The sequence below is a fragment of the Apaloderma vittatum genome, unplaced genomic scaffold (assembly GCF_000703405.1).
Source record: "Apaloderma vittatum isolate BGI_N311 unplaced genomic scaffold, ASM70340v1 scaffold24006, whole genome shotgun sequence".
NCBI classification, from domain to species: domain Eukaryota; kingdom Metazoa; phylum Chordata; class Aves; order Trogoniformes; family Trogonidae; genus Apaloderma; species Apaloderma vittatum.
Genome location: NW_009720379.1, coordinates 20,690 through 41,631, shown reverse-complemented (window position 1 = coordinate 41,631; position 20,942 = coordinate 20,690). Strand labels below are relative to the sequence as shown.

At 40.7% G+C, this 20,942-nt stretch overlaps 1 protein-coding gene across 1 annotated transcript in view; it reads left to right on the top strand.

Moving 5' to 3' along the window:
* Positions 1–206: 206 nt before the first annotated feature.
* LOC104275131 (reelin-like) overlaps positions 207–20,942 on the top strand; it is a gene marked incomplete at its 3' end in the record, with an annotated part of 41,304 nt that continues 20,568 nt past the window's right edge. Inside the window, exons 1-9 of the mRNA XM_009870999.1 lie at positions 207–349; positions 3,137–3,274; positions 3,904–4,090; positions 7,723–7,928; positions 10,833–11,004; positions 11,366–11,566; positions 13,777–14,012; positions 16,046–16,203; positions 17,111–17,318. Coding sequence (XP_009869301.1) covers positions 207–349; positions 3,137–3,274; positions 3,904–4,090; positions 7,723–7,928; positions 10,833–11,004; positions 11,366–11,566; positions 13,777–14,012; positions 16,046–16,203; positions 17,111–17,318 — 1,649 coding nt within the window. The remainder of the gene's footprint in view (positions 350–3,136; positions 3,275–3,903; positions 4,091–7,722; positions 7,929–10,832; positions 11,005–11,365; positions 11,567–13,776; positions 14,013–16,045; positions 16,204–17,110; positions 17,319–20,942) is intronic.

Sequence of the window (20,942 nt, the reverse complement as noted above, 5' to 3'; positions counted from 1 at the left end):
CTACCCTCCAGCAGATCAACACTTCCCCCCATCTTGGTGTTGTCTGCGAATTTACTATTTTCAGACGCATATTCATCTCCAAGTGGCAACACCACTCCCTCCTTCCTCCTATCCTCTTAAATGAGGGAAACAAATTTCTCATCATCATTGTGTTCATCTGGGGGAGCTGCTAAGTAACAGACGGAGTCGAGCTCACGCTCACCTTGATGCGTAGCCAACGTCTGAGACCCGAAGAGGAAGATGGAGCTATCCCGGCAGCGTATGGCTCTGTGACCTGTGCCTGGCAGGATGAGAGTCCCCTGGAGCAGGAGGGAGACAAGGAGCCTGTCCAGGGAAAAATTTTGCTCAGGTGAAGCCACATGAAGCCCCAGGACAGGCTATCAGCACCCTGGGAATGGCCCTCCAGCGGTGCTGCACAGGGGTCTTCTTGGTCTTCTTGGTGGGGTTTCAGGTGCAGTTCCCCCCTGGGCACTGAGGTGTAATTTGTTACTATCCGCGAGCAGGCTCTCCAAACTCTTTGCGTAAGGCGGGTGTGATCCTGGTGCCCCAAAACCAGCCATGGTGTTCCTGCACAGCCACACCGCAGGGACATTTGCATCCAGCAGTGGCTGAGGAAGCACCGTCAATGTCACACCAAGCAGCAGCGGAAACTCTGTTCAAGACCCACCACCACTCCCTGGGCACCATGAGACTTGCACAAGATGGTGAAATTGCCCCTGTATCACCATAAATCTCTCCCAATTTGCTGTAAACACCCCTGGGCTGTAGAGTCGCACACCCTGGCTCTACTCACACACCTTTGCTAAGGAAAACTGGAGGAGCCCAGCTCCCTCCTGCCACCTGGGCAAACAACATGGCACAATTTCATTGTGCTGGGACGTCATGGGGGCTAAGGGGAAGCATTGCCTGCTTTAAATCCTTCTTCAGTTTCAGTATTGTTATTTTCTTCAGCACATCATGCATTATCTGTCAGGGCTCTCTGTGATGCTCTTGACAGTCTGTAGTGAACGCAAACACCACTGCCAAGGTGATGTGCTGGCTTCAGGGAACTCCTAAACCACCCAGTAAATAACTGCGAAGAATATTGACTGTCCGTTGTGCCTATGCAAGTCTAGGAAGTCCTTCATGTGCAGATTACTGGCATTGTGCACTTTTAATGGATAATTCATAGCTCTTGTAATGTAACCCATCAATATGTTATATCCTGAGGGAGTATTTAATCGTGGATCTGCCCCTGCAGATTAACTCTGTGTGCTGTAGAAATGCTTACAGTATTTGCAATATCAAGCAGATACTTACACCAGACATCAAGATTCATTTCAATTAAAAATCAAGCCCTTGGGCAGATTCACTTTTTTTGTGAAAGAAGTTAAAAATCAATATTTTTAAATTTTCTCCAAGCATGTGCTAAAGCAATCTTTGAATGCTTCCAGCATGTGACTGGAGGGGTAGCTGCTCTGCCATACTGTCCATTTTAGCTGCACAGGTGTTCTCTGTACATTTTTTCACTTCCATACATTGAGAGCAGGTGGCTCAGACACCTTTACAGTATTCATTTTAATAGGTCATATTCTACATAAATTCTGGGGTGTGAGGATCAAATTAGAGTAACAGCAGTATATCCTGTGCCATCATAGCATAGCCATATGGCTCAGAAACAAGCCAGGAAAGAAGCTCCTACTTCTTGCAGAAACTTCATGCTTCTTACCCAGTCAGTCCTTGGCCAGACACAGGCTCTGCCAATTTAAAGTTTGATTTTTGATTCTCCACAGTCAGCCTTGCTTTCCCTGTCGATCCCCTCCTCAGCTCTGCAACCCAGCCTCAATGCCTGCAGTGCCCCCATCGCCCTTTTTTTTCCGAGAGCCATCACACAGCAGGCACAGCCAACTTTATTACTTCACAATGAACTATTTCCTATCTTTGCTTCACATCACATGCAATGTATTTTTCTTAATCTCATTCTGCCATGGTCATGGAGTGGAGGGTTCCTGCACCCACTAGGTGGGAGCTACCACTAGCCAACACCTGTAACCTGTTGGATATGCACAGGTTGGCAGGACAGCTTGGAAAACCTGGATGGTCACCAAAATTACTCTTCTCGTGATTCAGTTTCTTCTACAGGCTTACTGTCTGAAGGTGGTAAAAGTCAGGCTGGATTTGGCTAGCAGGAGTCACTCGGAATGGCAAATGTCAATGTCACAGTGGACAGTCTCCTAGAGGGCCAGCATCAAGGACTTTTGAATAGATAATGTTAACTGACTGGGCTATAATAAAGAAAAATAAAGCTGTTGAAGAGAAACTACTTAACTAGAAAGAAAAAAGTCTATAAAAAAGCTTTCTGCTTGAAGAATATTACAAAAATCCAAACCTTAGTTATATGTAGGTAGGTAATCTAATGCAATGATTCCCTACCACAGACCTTGGGAATTGCAGATTTTTTTTTTGGTAGCTAGCCAAAAGCAAGCTATTTGCAATGTAGAAAGAAATAGGTGCTATGAAATAGGGTCTTTGTGAAAACTTGTGGTCACAACATCCCAGTGTTATGTGAGCAAAATCTAGTTTAGAATCATACTGGCAAAAAAGAAATTTCTATACCTAAAAAACCCAATCGACTGTTGTTGAATGGAAATAGCTAGTGTTCAAAAGGGAGAAACACAATCAAGAACTTTAATTTTTTATAATAAATATTAGAAGAATTTTTTTACACAACTTGTAGCCTGTTGGCTGTGACCAAGACATAAAAATCAGTCAGGCTCTAGATCCTAATTCTAGATTCTAGTTTCACAAGATATGACCATCACAGAATGGCACTCAGTAAAAATCCAATCATATTCATTGACAGGTTTATTTTAAAATAATACACAAAGTCCCTGTAATACCTCTGCAATCTTCCTCAAAAATGTCATTAACAACTGGAAAGTCCCTTATATAGCTCTATTAAACAAGTGGCATCACATAGAAAGTTAATTTACAAAAATCTGTCTTTAGTTGTGCCAGTCTTTCCAGGCTGTACTGTCATAGTCTAATCAACTACTTTATTTTTTATAGCTGCATTTTATCTTTTTTCCTACAGTTCTGTAAACCACAAATTACAGTTCTGTAAACCACAAATTAAAATGTTGTTGTTGGTTTTAAGGTCCAGTGCCACACGTTTCCGCTGGAGTCAGTGCTACTACACAGCCCAAGACGAATGGGCCTTAGACAACATCTACATCGGGCAGCAGTGTCCCAACATGTGCAGTGGGCACGGCTGGTGCGACCATGGAGTTTGCAGGTATGAACGTTTTTCCAATTCCTCTCAACAGTGGTCTCCTGACACTTTAAGTTTCCTATTATTTTGCATCCCTCTTTTTTTTTTATTGTTCTTATTTTTAGATTAAACATCTCAAAATAAAAGTACTGGGGAGTGGTTAGTCATTAAAGGGACATTAACAACAGGCTGCTCCTCAGCTCTCTGTCCAAGAACCCTTACCCTTGGCAGATCCAGGCACTGAAAGATCTTTCAGTGCACAGAGCTGCCCTGCAGCAGGTCTCCTGGTGGCCCCTGCAGCCCTTTGCACAAGGACTCCTGGGACCAGCTTAGTGCCGGAGCTGCTTCACTGGGTCAGAAGGATGCCAGGGACCAGCTCAGCTCTGCTTGTCAGCCACTGTCAGGCCAGGTGCAATATCAAGGGCACAGACTACTGTCCACCAGATTCAAACCTCCCGGACATGACAGGGGTTGGTTTTTTAGGAATAAGACATAGCTTTTTTTTACATTAATTTGTTTCCAAGATCAAAAATTCTAATCCCGGAGTGATTTGTTATTTCACACCGAGTTTCAAAAGGTCATTGCATCACTTTACGTATTGTCAGCGTCAAATAAAGTGTTTAAATGCTTGTTACATTTATGCTTCCTTCCAGGTGTGACTCAGGGTTTCGAGGTACTGAATGTCAGCCTGAAAATGCCCTTCCTTCGACTGTCATGTCTGATTTTGAGAACTCAGACAGCCTAAAGACAGAGTGGCAGGAAATTATTGGGGGAGAGATTGTCAAGCCTGAAGAAGGCTGTGGAGTCATCTCATCTGGCTCCTCGCTCTACTTCAACAAGGTACTAGTGAGAGGTGGGAGGCAGAAAAAGGCACGTACTGTAGGTTCAAATGGAGCATGATACAGTTGTATGGCAAAGAAAGCTGCACGCAGCGTGAGAAGTGCATTAAGCAGCACAGCTGTGCTCTGCAGGTAAAGAACAAAGCAATCACAAAAGATAAGGAAAGACACGTGCATTATGTATTCAAGAAATTCCAGCTATAATGGAAGGAAGCAAATCGCCAGTGTGCTGGGAAGTGTGTGCAGTCATACTCCCTTGATTATGCATTTTCTGTTTTAAGACTCGGCTCTTTCTCAGCATCCAGCAGCTCACATTGGTTCATTCTGTATTGCTCTGGGCGAGGGCTGGAGAAAGGTTGGCTTTCCAGGGGACAAGCAGATTAATTCGCAGTCACAAGACCAAAACTGGTGAAGAAACAACCCCTTCAGAATTTTATTAAGTGGTTAGCCTGTAGGAGGACACTCTTTTGTGTAATTTGGATGCTTTGCAGACAAAAATAGTAGAGCAGGAAAGAGATACAAGGAATTCTGCTAATTAATAGCAATTATAACTAAAATAAAAAGATATTTTTATGACCAGATGTAAGATTGTGGGGTTGTAGTCACAGATTTATTTTTTATTGTTGATTCTCAGGTCTAGTACTGGATTTTGTTTTGTTCTTAATTGAAAGGAAGAGTATAAATGCAGCTATGTGCTTCTCTTTTAAAGGTTTGATCAAACTGTCACTGCTGTCATGAGAGCCAGATTAGTCCCAGAAGAATAACCTAATATGCAACGCTGTGTAATTGTGTGTTGTTTACCTCATTACAAAAATCTAACCCATCAAATAATTTTCAGCACTCCTACATAGTCTCACATCCAGCTCCCCTGGAAATGCAGCTCTACGCTGAAAATTTCATAATAGACTAATCAGTAGAACCAGCTAATTGTGATAATTGGATTTTTTTATATATAATTGTCTTCTCTGTTAGATGTTTTTCCTTCTGGCTCAGTTCCTTATGCCAAGTTTCTCAAAAGCAGTTTGCTAAATTAGAATTAACCTGCTATGATCTTTCTGCTGATTTCTGCTAAGGAGTGAAAAACTCATTTAGAAATTCTTGGCTTCTCTCTATTGATCTCTAAGGGTTAGGTTATCATTCATTTCTTGAGTAGTAGCAGTCTGTATGCCATCAACAGAAGGTATTTTATTTAATTACTGTGTAGATCTTTTTCAAGGCATCTAGTGGCCATGCTGGTAGATAATAAAAAAATATTTTTTTTGCTACCCAATGGTTCTGCTTTGTTTTGGGAGCTCATATTCACAGGCTTCGTTTCTTTTCATTTGCTCAAATAGCCACTTTTTATTTGAATGTCTAATTTTTACTGCCATAATCAATTATTTCCACTAGAATTAATGTTGGCTTTGTTCTACTGACCCTCTCCCTTTTGTTTTACAACTCATTTTAATCAATTGTAGGTGTGTTCAGAATACAGAGCCCTTTCAGTTACCTCTTGCAATTCCTCTGAGGTTTGATGACACTCTGGTCCTTTCTCAGCTAATGTGCTTCTGTGGTTAACTCTTTGGCAGGCAGAGCTGCTGTGGGGTGTAGGTATGGAAAAACCCACCTGGAGTAGTTTTGCAACCAGAGCTTGACCCACTGCAGGTCAGTGCGTTGAGAACCCTCAACCAGCTAGGGCACACCTGCCCATGGGGCATCTTTATTATCTATTACTAGTTTGATTTGATTATGATAATTTCAAATTCCTGCGGGTTTCCAAATGAAGCTGTGAAACCAAACTACTGAGAGATTATCAGCGTCACCTTGGCCAGTGTTAGACACATGCGGCTGCACTGGGAAGCTCCCAAGTCTGAGCCCATCTCACTCTCATTGCACCATCCAGGAGGGCTTTGCTCAGCTTCGCATAAACCACCAAGTAAACCAAAACAGCAGGCATCATTCAAGACCAAATCAATATGAATCTATCCTAAATGAGCTTTTTGAGGGTCAAAGGATTCTTCAAAGGTTTCAGCTGTCAGTCACTAGTGCAAGTCAACCAAGTTTCAATAACAAAACCATTCATCTTCCAGAAATTAGTGTAGCAACATGATGTGTCCTACTTGGTAGAGTCTACAAATGAGCTATGGACCCAGGCTGCAACACTAGCAAGGAGAAATGTTCTGCAAAAGAAAGAAATAGACATTTATTTGTGCTAAGTTTACTTTGTACTGGGGAAAAAAAGGAAAGAGGTGAGGACTGGAAGAGTATTTAAATCTTGTTACTTAATGCTCAGCTAGATCACGTAACTTGCTTATCTCAAATCTGTCTGGGTATTTGTCAGGAGGATCATGTATGCGCAAGTGGGACGGAGAAAAATATAAATATTACATAAAACACAGACATCATTTTATAACTTAGGCCAGATTTTCCTTTGTGATACCTTTTTATGCTTGGAAATTGACACGAACCTGTGATTTATTAGGGAATTAGAAACAGTAGACCTGTTGCCAGTTCTGGTCCATTTTAGAGGGTCGTGCTGGGTTGCAAGCTACTTTTAATGAATGCAGACACATGATCCCTGCATCCTCCCTCCAGCTGCATGTGTTTGTCTTTTTCTTACCTATAAAACCTTGGGGAGGCATGACATTGTGCCAAGGCAGGGCTGTGCCAGGTGTGGGGCACGTGGGTCACCTCTGTGGGGACACCACTTTCAGCCCATGTCCTGCCTTGCCATGGCCAGCTTCATATCACATATCAGCATCTTATTGATGTGCAACCCCACAAGCTCAGCCTCAAGTACCAAGACATGAAGGGAAGAAGGAAATGGGATAATTTCAGTTATAATAAAAAGCTCTTACAAATCTTAAAGCCTTTTTTTTAGCTGAATAGGCTCTGTCTTCCTTTGTCAACATGCACAAAGTGACTGTGTTGACCACAATGTAGACGTCCAAGAGCTATTTCCTGCTAGATCTGAAAAACATCCTTGGAAAAGCTGTTCACTAAATTTTATGAGGCTGTTTTCTTCTCTCAGCCATGCTTAGGTATACTCAAATCCACAGGGTTTAGTTGAGACAGTCTTGATTTACAACACTTATTAGGAAAAGAGCATAGTCTTGTGTGGGAACAAATGCCACTCCCTTGTTACTGTGTAGGAGATGGGCTGCAAGCAGTGGGTATTGTAGGGGCTACAATTTCAGATGATCAGGTAATCCTATACAGTGCAAGATTTGACTGGGGAGACGAGACTTCAGAAATTACCTTTTAGTGCTTTATGCTTTATCATTAAAAAACTGAATACTTAAAAATTTAGCTCTGATTTTCAGGATATCCAGCATCTGCTCTTTGTCTTCTGAAGATATTGGGACATTGAAGGAATTTCATAAAATAGTTGTGTAGGACTTGTGTTGTGAAGTTGCATTGTGCGTTGAAATCTAAAAATAAAAATTCCTGTGGGATCTCATCAGGGTGATTAAGACATAAAGGATGGCCAAGCAGAATCATTGTCTGAAACGTTGAAAAAAAGTCATGTAAACACAAAATTCAGTGCCCTATATTTTGTGCAATATTCATCTGTGTTGGACTTTCAGTGTGTCTATTCATACCAAATGGGTCAGGTTTAGTATTATTATTGTCCCTCTGTTCTTTGTGTTATAGGCTGGAAAAAGACAGTTGGTAAGCTGGGATTTGGACACAACCTGGGTGGATTTTGTCCAGTTTTACATCCAGATAGGAGGAGACAGTTCTTCATGCAATAAACCAGACAGCAGAGAAGAAGGTGTGCTGCTGCAGTACAGCAATAACGGTGGTATCAACTGGCAGCTACTAGCAGAAATGTATTTTTCTGACTTCAGCAAACCAAGGTATAATGTTGATCTAAACTAAATCCATACTGCATCAGTTTGTTACACTACTTCTCAATTTATGAAAACATGAATAACAATTTCAAGATATAATGTTTAAAAGAGATCATTATATGGAAACTTTTCCAGGCTGCCACAGCAAACTCTTGTCACTAGGAAGGAAAAAAACTAAGGATACTGGACCTCAAAAAGACTAAAGAAAAACATAAAGTTTCCATTCACTCGTCTCCCATATAAAACATGACAAAAATTCTAATATCTGCAAAATATCGACAAGCAAATACGGAAGTTTCCCAAAAGAGATGTAGAAATCTGCCATTTCCTCCAACTCTGGTTTTAGATATAATGAACATGTATTAGCATCACATGCAACAAAAACTCCTTCAAAGAAATATTTGTGGAGACAAAATCATGTTCAGCATTTCAAATTTTCTGTAAGATAACTTGGCAGTGAAAATTTAAATTGCATTTGTCTGCATAGGTATTAACATTATTTCTATTACCTGTAGTTCATGTCTTTAAATATGTAAACAATTTTATCTTTCTATCGTGTTGTTTTGCATTGCAATGAACGTTTTCAGAAGGATTCTGGTAACTCAGCAAACTGTCATATTCTAAGGGTGATCTAGAGATTTGGGAGTATAAAAACATTAGTGAGAACAAGACTAGACTAGACTAGACTAGAATAGAATAGAATAGAATAGCATTTAATTGAATTTCAGTTGGAAGGGACCTACAGTTATCACCTAGTCCAATTCTCTGACCAATGCAGGGCTGACCAAAAGCATGTTATTAAGACATTGCCCAAATGCCTCTTAAAACACTGACAGACCTCGGACATTGACCACATCTCTAGGAAGTATGTTCTGGTATTTGTTCACCCTTGTGGTATAGAAATGCTTCCTAATGTCCAGTCTAAACCTCCCCTGGCACAGCTTTGAACCATTCCCAGATGCCCCGTCACCAGATACCAGGGAGAAGATCACAGCACCTCCCTTTCCACTTCCCCTCCTCAGGAAGCTGTAGAGAGCCATGAAGTCACCTCTCAACCTCCTTTTCTTCAAACCAGACAAGCTCAGGGTCCTTAGCTACTGTTCATAGGTTATTCCTTGCAGCCCTTTTGCCAGATTTGTTACCCTTCTCTGGGTGCATTCAAGGACCTTCACATCCTTAAATCATGGGGCCCAGAACTGCACACAGTACTCAAGGTGAGGCTGCACCAGCACTGAATAGAGCAGGACAATCTCTTCTTTGGACCAGCTGGTCCATACCATGTTTGATGCAGCCCTGGATGGGGTTTGCCCTCTTGGCTGCCAGGGCACACAGCTGACATGTATTGAGCCTGCTGCCAACCAGCACCCCCAGATCCCTTCTGCATGGCTCCCTCCAGCCACTCACCTCCCAATTCATAGTTATGCCTGGTGTTACTCCATCCGAGGTGCAGAATCTGGCATTCGGTCTTGTTAAATTTCATCCCTCTAATGATTGTCCACTGCTCTGATCTATCTAGATGCCTCTGCAAGGTCTCTTGTCACTCAAGAGAATCAGTAGCACCTCCCAGTTTGGAATCATCAGCAAACGTGCCAATAGTGCATTCAACTCCTGCATCCCAATAATCAAATTGAACAGAACTGGCCCTAGATTTGAACCCTGAGAACCCGTTGCCAGCCAGCTGTAGCCCCGTTCACTACAACTCTTCGAGCTCTGCCCTTCAGCCAGTTCTTCACTCAGCGCGCTGTGAGCCTGCTCATGCCACAGTTGGACAACTTGTCCATAAGGTTGCTGTGAGGAACAGTGCCAAAAGCCTTACTAAAATCCAGAAAAGCTGCATCCACCGCCTTCCCTTCAACTACTAGGCAGGTGGTTTAGCTTTACTTTGTCAAAATTATAGCACACATCCAACAAAGAAGCTACATACTGAAACCTTAATCGCTGGACTATCTAATACAGTATTTTTAGACAAAACATTTGCCCCTCTGAGTAACCAAGAGTGATGGTTCTTACTAGATATAGCCTTGCGTATTTATTGTTCTGCTGCTTCAAATATGGTCCAGACCTTACTTTCCAAGTCGTTATTTTCTAACACATAAGTCCAGGAATTCTCTGGAAAAGAAGGTTCCCTGTAGCCTTGAACAATTGTTCCACCTCACCCTGTCTAACCAGCAAGTGAAGCAGAATCCATGGGGAAAAATAACATGTAGTGTAAAGAAAGAGTGCCAAGAGGAATATAGGTATAAATGCATAAATGTAAGGTGTCTGAAATAGGACTGAACAAGTAACTGATTATTGTATTTTTTAGCATAAATGTGTTTAGGTTTGAAACTTTTATTTAACATCTTTTTGTAAGGTGTTTCCTGAGTTGAACATAAAGCAAACTATCTGAAAAGATCTAAAGTTCTTTTATGAAGATCCATTCTGAAATATTTTTATCCACAGCAGAAAACTCTGCTGCGTAATCTATTGCATTGTAATAGAAGGATGCTTTTGTCTACAAATAGGACCAACCAGTAGAGGAGAATGAAAAATTAATTTTGCCAGCATATTTCTCTATTACTTGCTGGCAACAGAAGGATGTTAAGACTTGCTGAATATGGATCAGCTGAACAATTTAATTCAAAGCTGAAGAGTTCAAATCAGTTCATTATTGTGCTAGGCAATATAGTAAAAGTGGAAAAAATAGTCATTGTCTTAAAAGAGTTTACATTCTTCGCAAACATGAAGGACAAAGAAACCTTCTTGACATGCAGCATATAAATAGATATCCAGATATGCAGAAGGTTTCTGAGGACTTCTACACGTAAGATAGATACTGGCTTTCCTGCCTCTTTTCTGGGTTCAGTGGTATTTCACTCATTTCTCTGCGAACTGTGTTCCCTTAAAGTTCTGTGCATTTCTGTTCTTCAGGTTTGTCTATCTGGAGCTGCCCGCTGCAGCCAAGACACCTTGCACCAGGTTTCGCTGGTGGCAGCCCGTGTTTTCTGGGGAAGGGTATGACCAGTGGGCCATTGATGACATCATCATTTTGTCAGAGAAGCAGAAGCACATCATTCCTGTTGTTAATCCCACTTTACCACAGGTAATGATCAAGAACAGGCTGTGGGCATCCCTGTGAAATAGGAATCGCCCTCTCTGTTGATAGATTTTTCTTTGACAATATTAGGTGTATTTAAAGTTGTAGTGTTTGCATCTGTGTCTGTCTCTGTGTGGCAATAACATGGATCTTATTACAAAGCCATTAGTCTACTAATATTTATGACAGAGGATGTTATTATGTATGTCCTCAAAAAGTCAAACACGGAATTTTGGAAATCAAATTTTTTGAAGATTATGGAAAATGAAAATTGCAAAATTTGGAAGTTGATAGTTTGGAGAATTATTCTGAAATCATACTGCAAGATGGTAGTACTTGTTGTTGCTTTACTTTTGATTTCTAACAGAACTTTTATGAGAAACCAGCATTTGACTACCCTATGAACCAGTTGAGTGTATGGTTAATGTTGGCCAATGAAGGGATGACGAAAAATGAAAGTTTCTGCTCTGCCACCCCCTCCGCCATGCTCTTTGGTAAATCAGATGGAGATCGGTTTGCAGTGACTCGTGATTTAACTCTGAAGCCTGGATACGTCCTGCAGTTCAAGGTATTCCTTAAACATAATTCCCTGCAGAATGTCAGTAAAACTGCTCTTGGTCAATACTTGCAAGATGTCACTGAGGCCACAGTTCAAAACAAAGTTATAAATTATACCTCTACTTAAAAAGATGTGAAAAGCACAAGTATGAATTCATATAGCATAAAATATCAAGCTGCTTTCTAACAGGATAGTCAAAACCTTGGTGTCGGAGAGCTTTTTAACTCCCCTGAAGAAGTTTTAAAGCTTGTTGTTCTTCAGCCCATTTCAGAAATGACAATAGATTGTCATTATATTCAAGTCAGTACTAGGAAATGCCACTGCACTGTCAAGGGAAAAAAGGATTTACCCCATCTGGGGCTCCATGACTACAAAAGCTCCAATGTGGTTTGCGTACATTTTTTGTATTTTAAACTATTTAAGGACTTACAAGCTGCTCCGTACTCCAGCATGGATTTTTCATACAATTTACTTTTATTGTGTCAATGAATATAGGCTCTAATTAGCCTTCTCTTCTTTAAAGGGCTTACGGAAATTTCAGTGGTCTGACAATACATTAGAATATAGGCTCCAAAGAAAGTGTATTTACTCTGACAAGCTCTTGTTTCTGAACCCTAATCAAAATTTTATTGAGTTTATAATGAAATCCCATTGGTGAATTCTGGAGGTTGGTTGCAATGCAATTTTAATGAGCTCACTACAAATACATGGTCCTTACATAATTGGTGGATACAGATATTGAATAATTTACAAGTGGAATTATTAAAGAGATCAGATGTTTACAGACAGCTTTTCAAATATAATTCTCACAAATCTATAAACAGGAAAGTTAGTTAGAAATAATGGCATTTGTAAAATAATCATATTTCATCTAAAAGTTCTGTTAATTAAATTCTGTACAAACTGAGGGGTTGCAGTACAATTTCTGAGTGAGTATTGCTTGTAGTTTTATACTTTGAACCATCTAAACCCCAAAATTATTTCAATACATAGATACCATTTAGCCTGTAAAAGATGCTATTTGCCTCTCGACCCCTTTCCTCTACTTCATTGACTAAGTCTCCGTTCTGCAGATTTGAAGATCAACAACATCTCAAAAAATGTTTAGTATAAAAAAGCAATACTAAAAAATGTTTCATACACCTTCCATCACTGAAACACTTGGCAATGTAACATAAACAAACAAAACATAAACAAAGTGTATCAGAGAACGTGACTTCTTCCTTATTAAGTCTATTATTTAAGGCCTGAATTTATACCCTCTCTTTTTTGGAAAGCTTTTAAACTGGCCTGCACATAAATGTGTTAGCCCTATCTGCATGTTTTATATTTAAACACCTGGTTAAAAGCTTTCCTGAGTTTGTAGTATTTCCATTTTAAATAGCTGCCTGGAATAATTTTGCATTGATAAGATCAAAGACAATAATTCGTAAAAATTATTTCATTTTGCATGAATGATTTTGGTTTACATTCTACAGCTTGAGTAGAATTTCTGCAACAAAATAATGAAAATAATATTTTTCTGATAGTTTGACAAATGAAAACTTCAAATCAGCAGTTGTTTTTTGCCTTGGTTATGTTCTCATTTCAATATGCATTTTACTACTTCATGCAATTTTGTTGTATTCTGGGGGCCCAAACCACAGCAACAACCTCAGACATCACTCCTGTGAGACCAATGACTATGTTGTGGTCAGGGCTCACAGCCAAGGGCAGGGAGGACCTGGAAGTCAGGTTGGTCATCTGGGTACATTGAGTGGACAGAAGACGGGATAGGTCTCAAAGGTTACAGCTCCTCCCACTCCTCCTGGGCATGCAGGTGCTTGCATAGACTTTGCTCTTTGTGACCTGCTATGCACCAAGAACTTTGAAAAGTTCTTTGCGGTGTAAACTCAGCAACCTCAACTGATGGATAGTGGGAATTTTTCCTGAGAAATGTGATATTCATGTAGGAAACACTCTCCAAGCATCAGTCATTATTGCCAGTAGGACTCCAAGTGGTAAGTGTCCAGAGTGCTAAACTTCCCAGCCCCAAAAAGTCAAAGGTGGTTTGCTGCCAATAAATCGCAGACTCATAAAATGGTTTAGGTTGGAAGGGACCTTAAAGATCATCTAGTTCCAACCCCCTGCCATGGGCGGGGACATCTCCCACTAGATGAAGAATACCAATAACAGCATAGGTTTCTTTAACTTATGTCTGATGCTCTGCTTTTTTGCAGCTGAACATTGGTTGCACCAACCAGTACAGCAGCTCTGCTCCCATTCTGCTCCAGTACTCACATGACGCTGGGCTGTTCTGGTCACTCGTGAAGGAGGGCTGCTACCCAGCATCTCCAGGCATGAAAGGGTGCGAGGGAAGCTCCCGGGAGCTCAGCGAGCCAACTGTGTACCACACGGGTGACTTTGAGGACTGGACAAGAATTACTATTGTTATCCCCAGGTCGCTTGCAGCCAGGTACTGTATATTGTAAACCAGTGATGGCAGTGGTACTTATGAATTAGCTGCCTCTTCTTTGATGGTACATTAGGAAAAAGTTGAAAGCTGTGAATAAAAGTGGTGTTTAAAATCCTCAGATCTGGGAAAAATACACTGTGCGCTCCAGGGAGAAGCTTTCCATTTTAAAGGTGTCAGAAAGGTCTATAAAATTACTACAGAGCGACAAGGAACCCCAAACATTTTAATATGACATCAATCTCTTCATCATGGTGCTGTCTGTCTCTATGCATATCAGTTAGGTCAGAGGCAACGGCAAGAAAGTGATGTTGCTTGAATCAAATAAGCCATCTGAACAGGATTAGTTTTATAGTTACCACTGGGCAAAGAAACCCTAAAAGGATACTTGAACTGCTGCATTACGTGCTGTGTCACTGAATGTGGCCAGGACAGCTGAAGCCAAGGGAGGGAGGTTTCGTAGTTGTGCTCACCTGCAAGTGTGACCTCAGCAGCACTTTAATACACATGAAAAAACATCAGATGGTGGAAGGTGCAAACAAGCCTTGAAATCAGGAGGCTTTTCTCATTCTTACCTGGATTTCGTTGAAGCTTCTCAGCCTCATCCTCCTACCAGAGGCTCCCCATCCTCAAGCCCAGGCACAGATTTTGAGTCTGTAGTGTATTGTGTAGCAGGGGAGCTGGTGCCTTTGTCACAAGGAGTTGAAATAGCAGTGTGTACCATAACAAGTTTGTCTTCTTTTCAGTAGTTAGCCAATAAAGCAGGTGCCAAATTGCACAGATCTGACACCATCTGACTTGATTTACCCAAAATAAGCAGTGCAGAATCAATAGCAGCAATCTGTTTGGCATTATGCTTGGTAAAGTGATCAGCAATAAGAAGCTAATACATTGAAAATGTAAGTATTGTGAGTAAGATGAGGGTCTTGACATGTTGAAAACTGAATTTGTTGTAGGTCACTTTGGAAAGCATGGTTCATGGGCTATCCCATTTCATCAGCCAGTACAGAGCACTAGCACGATGATCATCTACCTACCAAATCCCAGTGCACAGCAGAAAAAGTGCAATAGGTTCATTACATTTTAGGCAGAGCAGGAAGGAGCTAATCCATTGTACTGACAACAGGATTTTAAATCCCGTTCCCCTCTCTGGAGATCGTATAAAATGATTCAGCTAAAAGTTAAAAGACTGAAAATTAATAACCAAAGTATTTTTTCTTCAACACATTTCCTGTACAGTGCATCAGATGGAGTAGTCATATAGGCTCATTGAAATCCCTGGAGCAGTTTCAGTTAACACAAGTTAAGGATTTGATCACTGTTATTTGGGAATTGGATGTTGTCATCCAACATAAAATCTTAGTAATTCTATCCACAAATCCTGTAATTCATGTTATTTGCCTTTATTTTTACAAAGTGGATGATTTTTATTCTATTTTTTTCAAGTTTTTTTACTCAAAATTATACAATCCCACGATAAACTTTGCGTCACTGGCATTACAAAGTTCCTTTCATAAGTACTGTAAGAAATGGGATGCTGGGATTATAATGTGTAATTAGCAGTTCTTAGAATCATAGAATTGTCAGGGTTGGAAGGGACCTTAAAGATCATCTAGTTCCACCCCCCCTGCCATAGGCAGGAACATCCCCCACTAGATCAGACTGCTCAGAGCCCCATCCAGCCTGGCCTTAAAAACTTCCAGTTCAGGTCGAACTGAGTCTTGAAAGGCACCTTCAAAGACATGTCTAATCATTCACTCTTGCTGACAAAACCACGTATCTGTTCTCTGCATCACACTGTTGAATACAGGCCAGAGAAACAGAATAAGTCAAAATACAACCAAAAATTCTGGAAAAAAACATCCTTAAGTGAAATTGCACAAAATGTAGGATGTCAGAAATATTCTCCTGGCATGTATTTGCATCTTATTTGCAAATGCCTAATTTAGGAAAAGCTCCTTTTAGTCTCAAACAAGGACCAGCAGGCATTGAAGCTGGGAATGGTAACAGTGTACTTGGTCATCGTTTCTCTACAGTAAGACTCGATTCCGCTGGATCCAGGAGAGCAGCTCCCACAAGAGCGTGCCTCCCTTCGGCTTAGATGGCGTTTACATTTCTGAGCCTTGCCCCAACTACTGCAGCGGCCACGGGGACTGTGTCTCGGGGGTCTGTTTCTGCGACCTGGGTTACACAGGTAAGATAACCTTTTAGGTGGAGTTACAGTAAGCATTGGCTGAGTTAAAGCTGTAAATCTAGCATCTTGCTTTTCCTCTTTGATACTCCGGAAGAATACACAGTGACAGAAATTTCATGGGCTGCCAGAAAGAATCTTTTCATATTGTTAAATAAAATTCAGCTTAGGTAAAAACAAGCAGCTGAAGGCAGTGAACGCTGGTGATGTTTCTGGAAACCACAGTCTTTGAACATCACCATCTGTATGAATGGGAAGGGACTAGTGGTAAAAGAGAAAACAATAAAAAGTATCATAAACTAGAAAGTCTGCTTAGAAGCCTTTGGATCATCTTCAAAAGAGTTGCTGTTGTTTTTTAGTTCCCTGGCCATCAGATGGCATGGGACCAGGAGGGAACATATGTTCTGATAGGCCCTTCTGTGGAAAATTTCTGCTCAGTTGTGGTTTCAGGGACTTTTGTGCTGAAATACCAAAAATATCTCAAACAAATCCAATGAAGAAAAAACATTATTGACACAATCAGTTGCATGCTGAACTCTTTTCAACCCTCTGTACCAACAAAGCAATATGCTAACATCTTTCTTTTGTTCAATTTATTTAAAACAAAATAAAAGGGTGATATTTTTCTGTTTACATAAAATGTCTTATCAACATAAAGCGCCACTGTTTTTCACCTAGTGAAATAAGCCATCTTAGAGTTTAGAGGAAGAGGGCTTATTCTGCCTACAAAAATTTGCAAAGTAGATTTAAAAAGGTAGAATCCTGTCATGGGGGCATTTTCTTAGAAAAGCCCAATACTTTCTCACGTGTGGCTGCAACAAAACCATCTTCTAATGTACTGTATCTGACCTTTACTCTGTTCAGCACAGTTTCACCAAAGCGTCTCCCATATATTCTTTTTTTCTTAAAGCATCGCATGGAACCTGTGTGTCTAATGTGCCTAATCACAGTGAGATGTTCGACAGGTTTGAGAGGAAGCTAAGCCCTCTCTGGTACAAGATTACAGGAGGTCAGGTTGGGACAGGCTGTGGCGTGCTCAGCGATGGAAAATCTCTGTACTTCAATGGACCTGGCAAAAGGGAGGCAAGGACTGTTCCTCTGGACACCACAAATATCAGGTCAATTCTCAGTGCTGCTTCTCACAATTGTCTGTGCATTCATGCTGTGTCCTCTCCATTGCTACAAGTGTAGATGCGAGAAGGTGGGAAAGATTTTTCTGGCAACCATAACTTGTACAAGAAATCTTAGAGGCAGAGAAATTACTTTCTTGTGTACTATTTCTTTTTCTTGAGAGAGAATACTTAGGTTAGAAACAGTGGAATAGCAGCATAAAAAAGTATGAGCTCTTTATCCTTCTAAGATGGTTTATATTCTATTCTACATGGCCAGGCAGAAGATGTGGTCTTGAGATTGCACAAAACATAAGACTCTGCCCATAGATGGATAGAAGAATTCCCATTTCCCCAACTGCGCTGAGCTGCAGGATGGCAGTGGTGTAGCAATGAGCTGTTGTTTACTTGTCCAGTGCTGTAATTTAGTCCACTTGTCAGAAGTGTAAAAAAAAACCAGAATGTGAATTGCTTCCATGTAGCCAAGAGGCTAACAAACTTTCACCTCTCTCCCTGCTACCACTGAATCCTGTGCTGCTGGTAGCAATTATCCTTTTTCTCTCAAATTGTCTAATTGATTAATGTAATTAGGATAAACTAAGGGATGGTAATCCTATTATTTAGCCTGGAGTTTGCTCTTGCTTTGTCCAGTCTCACAAGGGACCATGCACCTGAAACCTTGCCCACCCTACAACTGTATCAGTTAGCTTAAACAAGAGGTATTTCTCCTGACAAATGCTGCTCCAAGAGTAAGTAATGCCATGATTTGCTGCATTATTTAATTTGTAACATCGTTTGACAAAGACTGGCCACAAGTTACTGCTACCGCTCTCTGGGTTGGGCAAGTGGTGCTCCTCAGGGCAGCAGAGATGCTGCAGATTTGGGGACATCACTACCTGCTCCCCGGCACTGAGCAGCACAGCCCCAGCTGCCTTTCCTCTGTCCCCTGCTTCTCTGACAAATTCTCATCTGAAAACTGGATGGATTAATTCTAGAATTATGTAAATTACTTAATAATTAAATTAATTAATTGTTTGAGAAATACACTTTGGACAAGTACATATTTGCACTGGAACTCTGGGAAGATTGGAGTACTGCTCTTGTATTCCACCATCTTTTAAGATCTCGTGTTACTAATCTGGTGAAGCATAATATTGGAAGTAACCATATCATCAGGAAATCTATATTCAAACAGTATGTTTGAGTTGTTCCTTCTTTCCTGGAGAAATCTTTTTATAAAAGAAAAGTATTTTCTTTAGTGTTAAAAATACTTTGAAAAGTTTTAATGCCAGATATTCATATTTATACTTTCCCGTATTTATAGATTTTGAACCATTTTAAAAGCCAGAAGAAGTTTTACAATACTGAGCAATGCTCTTTCAGACTTTTTTGACCTACAATTAGTTCTGTTTTGCACAAGAACCTGTTTATCTGGTGTCTCAGAACTGCCCCAAGAACATAAATGGCCAGAGGGACACCTGGTAAGAGCAAGATCTCTCTTCTGAGCATGAGCTCACTGTGCAAGCTGCTCTCCTGCAGCAACTGATCATTTTGTCAAAATAAATCAGCATTTCTTTTTCTTTTTCTTTTTTTTATAATCATCACAATGAGCAGTTTAACTTCCTTGAACAATTCAAGCTTGAAGCCCCATCCCTGGGCTGTTTCCTAAGGCAGAACAAATGCACACTGGTCATCTCAAACACAAATGAGACTAACGTTGATTTTTTGGTTTCTTCAGCCACGTGTGTGCTCAAGGGTAGTTTCCACCTTATGTCGCTTGACCAGAACATTGACTCCTTAGACTACAGCGATTACCCCAGGCTGCTTTTATGTTCAGAGGAGCGAATGGCTGCTTCAGAGGGACAATGCAACTCATCCTAAAGTAGGCTTTAGCAAAGGCCAGTGCTTTGTCTTCTGGAAGCATACATTTGTGTCATCAGTTGTAAGGCAATCTGGGTTGGCCATGTAAAACTTAGACATTCAGCTTCAGACATATTGCTTAGACCAGATGTAACATTAACTGTGTCTTTTTTTACTGGAAGCAAAGGCAGATTGTTTGTGAGACTGTGAGGGGTTAACTAAAAGGCCCATACCCTAAAAAGAAAATAATTCCTCAGCCTATTTTTTTTTTCCATTATTGGACCTAAATTAATGTCACTTGAAAGAGGAGATTAGAGAGAAGCACTTTTTCCCATTTTGGTATTACTTTTTGCATTCAGTAATGCCCTGAATAGAATTTGGTTATCTTATTAGGGGTCATCTTAGCCCCTGCACAGTTTATCTTTTATTTTCGCATGGGTTTTTCAGTTGGAGGGTTGTGGTATTGAATAAACAGTAGGAAAATATGCCTTGAAAGACATTCTGTTAGATATGTGGATTCAAGGTTGTGAATAGGAACGCTGAGACTCCAGCAGTAGATATTTAAGCTTCTTATTTTTCAGGTTAATAGTGTTTTCCCAGAGCTTTTAAGATCTTGTTTCATTAAATCGGGCATGGAAGAGAAAAAAAATTGAAAAATATTGCAAGACATTAAAGTTTTATTTTCATTCTGAGTTCCTGCAGATCTACCTATGTGTATTCCCTATCATCTTGCTTCAGTTACAGCTTTTTGAGTATGAAGTGTAAATTTTATATAAGGAATGCAAAGAATTTTTGGTCTTTTTTTTACAAGAACTACGAAGACCCTTTTCCCTTTCCCCTTTCTGTTCCCAAAGGAGTGGGGCCCATGGGGGCTGGGTGCTCCCAGTTTGCTCTGCTCCAAAGGGGTTGAGATTGGGCAGTGTGTGGTGCTTGCTCAGGGAAGCAGCCCAACAGGGCACTGCCAAACTCAGGTGCCTCACTATGAGCGTATAAAACTGAAGTTTGCTCCCTGAAGCCAATGATCATAAACAAGCACTCGGTATTTAGCAGATACATAAAGTGGTACCGTAATTTTAGCTTTGTTTGTCTTATTGTCTCATTATTCCTTTTTATGATTGACTACACATTTTCACAGACATTAGGAAAATATCCCACAGCACTAAGAGACCTCTAAGTGTCAAAGTTCATTTCACCCTACACTTCCAAAACCTTCTGGAGCCTCTTCATCCCTTCCCTTTCATATGGTCCAATGCACCAAAGGTACAATTTCAGCAGCAATATTTCTATCCTCCTGACTGACAATATGATACCTGGATGCCTTTTGGTTACTGAGGAGTTACTGCTTCCTATTTTGTTGGCCCGTCCATTATGACAGTCTTCACTATCTGTTCAGTGAGAGCATTTGCACACATTGCCTACCTGGCAGCTAGATAAAAAACATGGTGGCTTTTTTTTTCCAAGCAGTGACATCTGGCTTGTTAGCTACCTTGGCTCCAGTCTGCATCACAGACTGTTGTTAATGACTGTGCAGCCATCCTAGAGAGCTGTTCTGGGTCAAACACTTACAGATCAGATGGCCTGATTCACCCTTCTCAGAATGGTGGGGTTTTTTTGTCTTTAGTTTTTGCTTTTTATCCATCTTTACCATTGGCAAGCATAAAAGAGTATTTCATCACAGGACTGTAAATCTTTTCAGCTCTGAGCCCACTGTCTAGTGTTTTATTACCTGAATACTGTCTCAGACAACAGAGCTGCAGCAAACAGTAGGACATA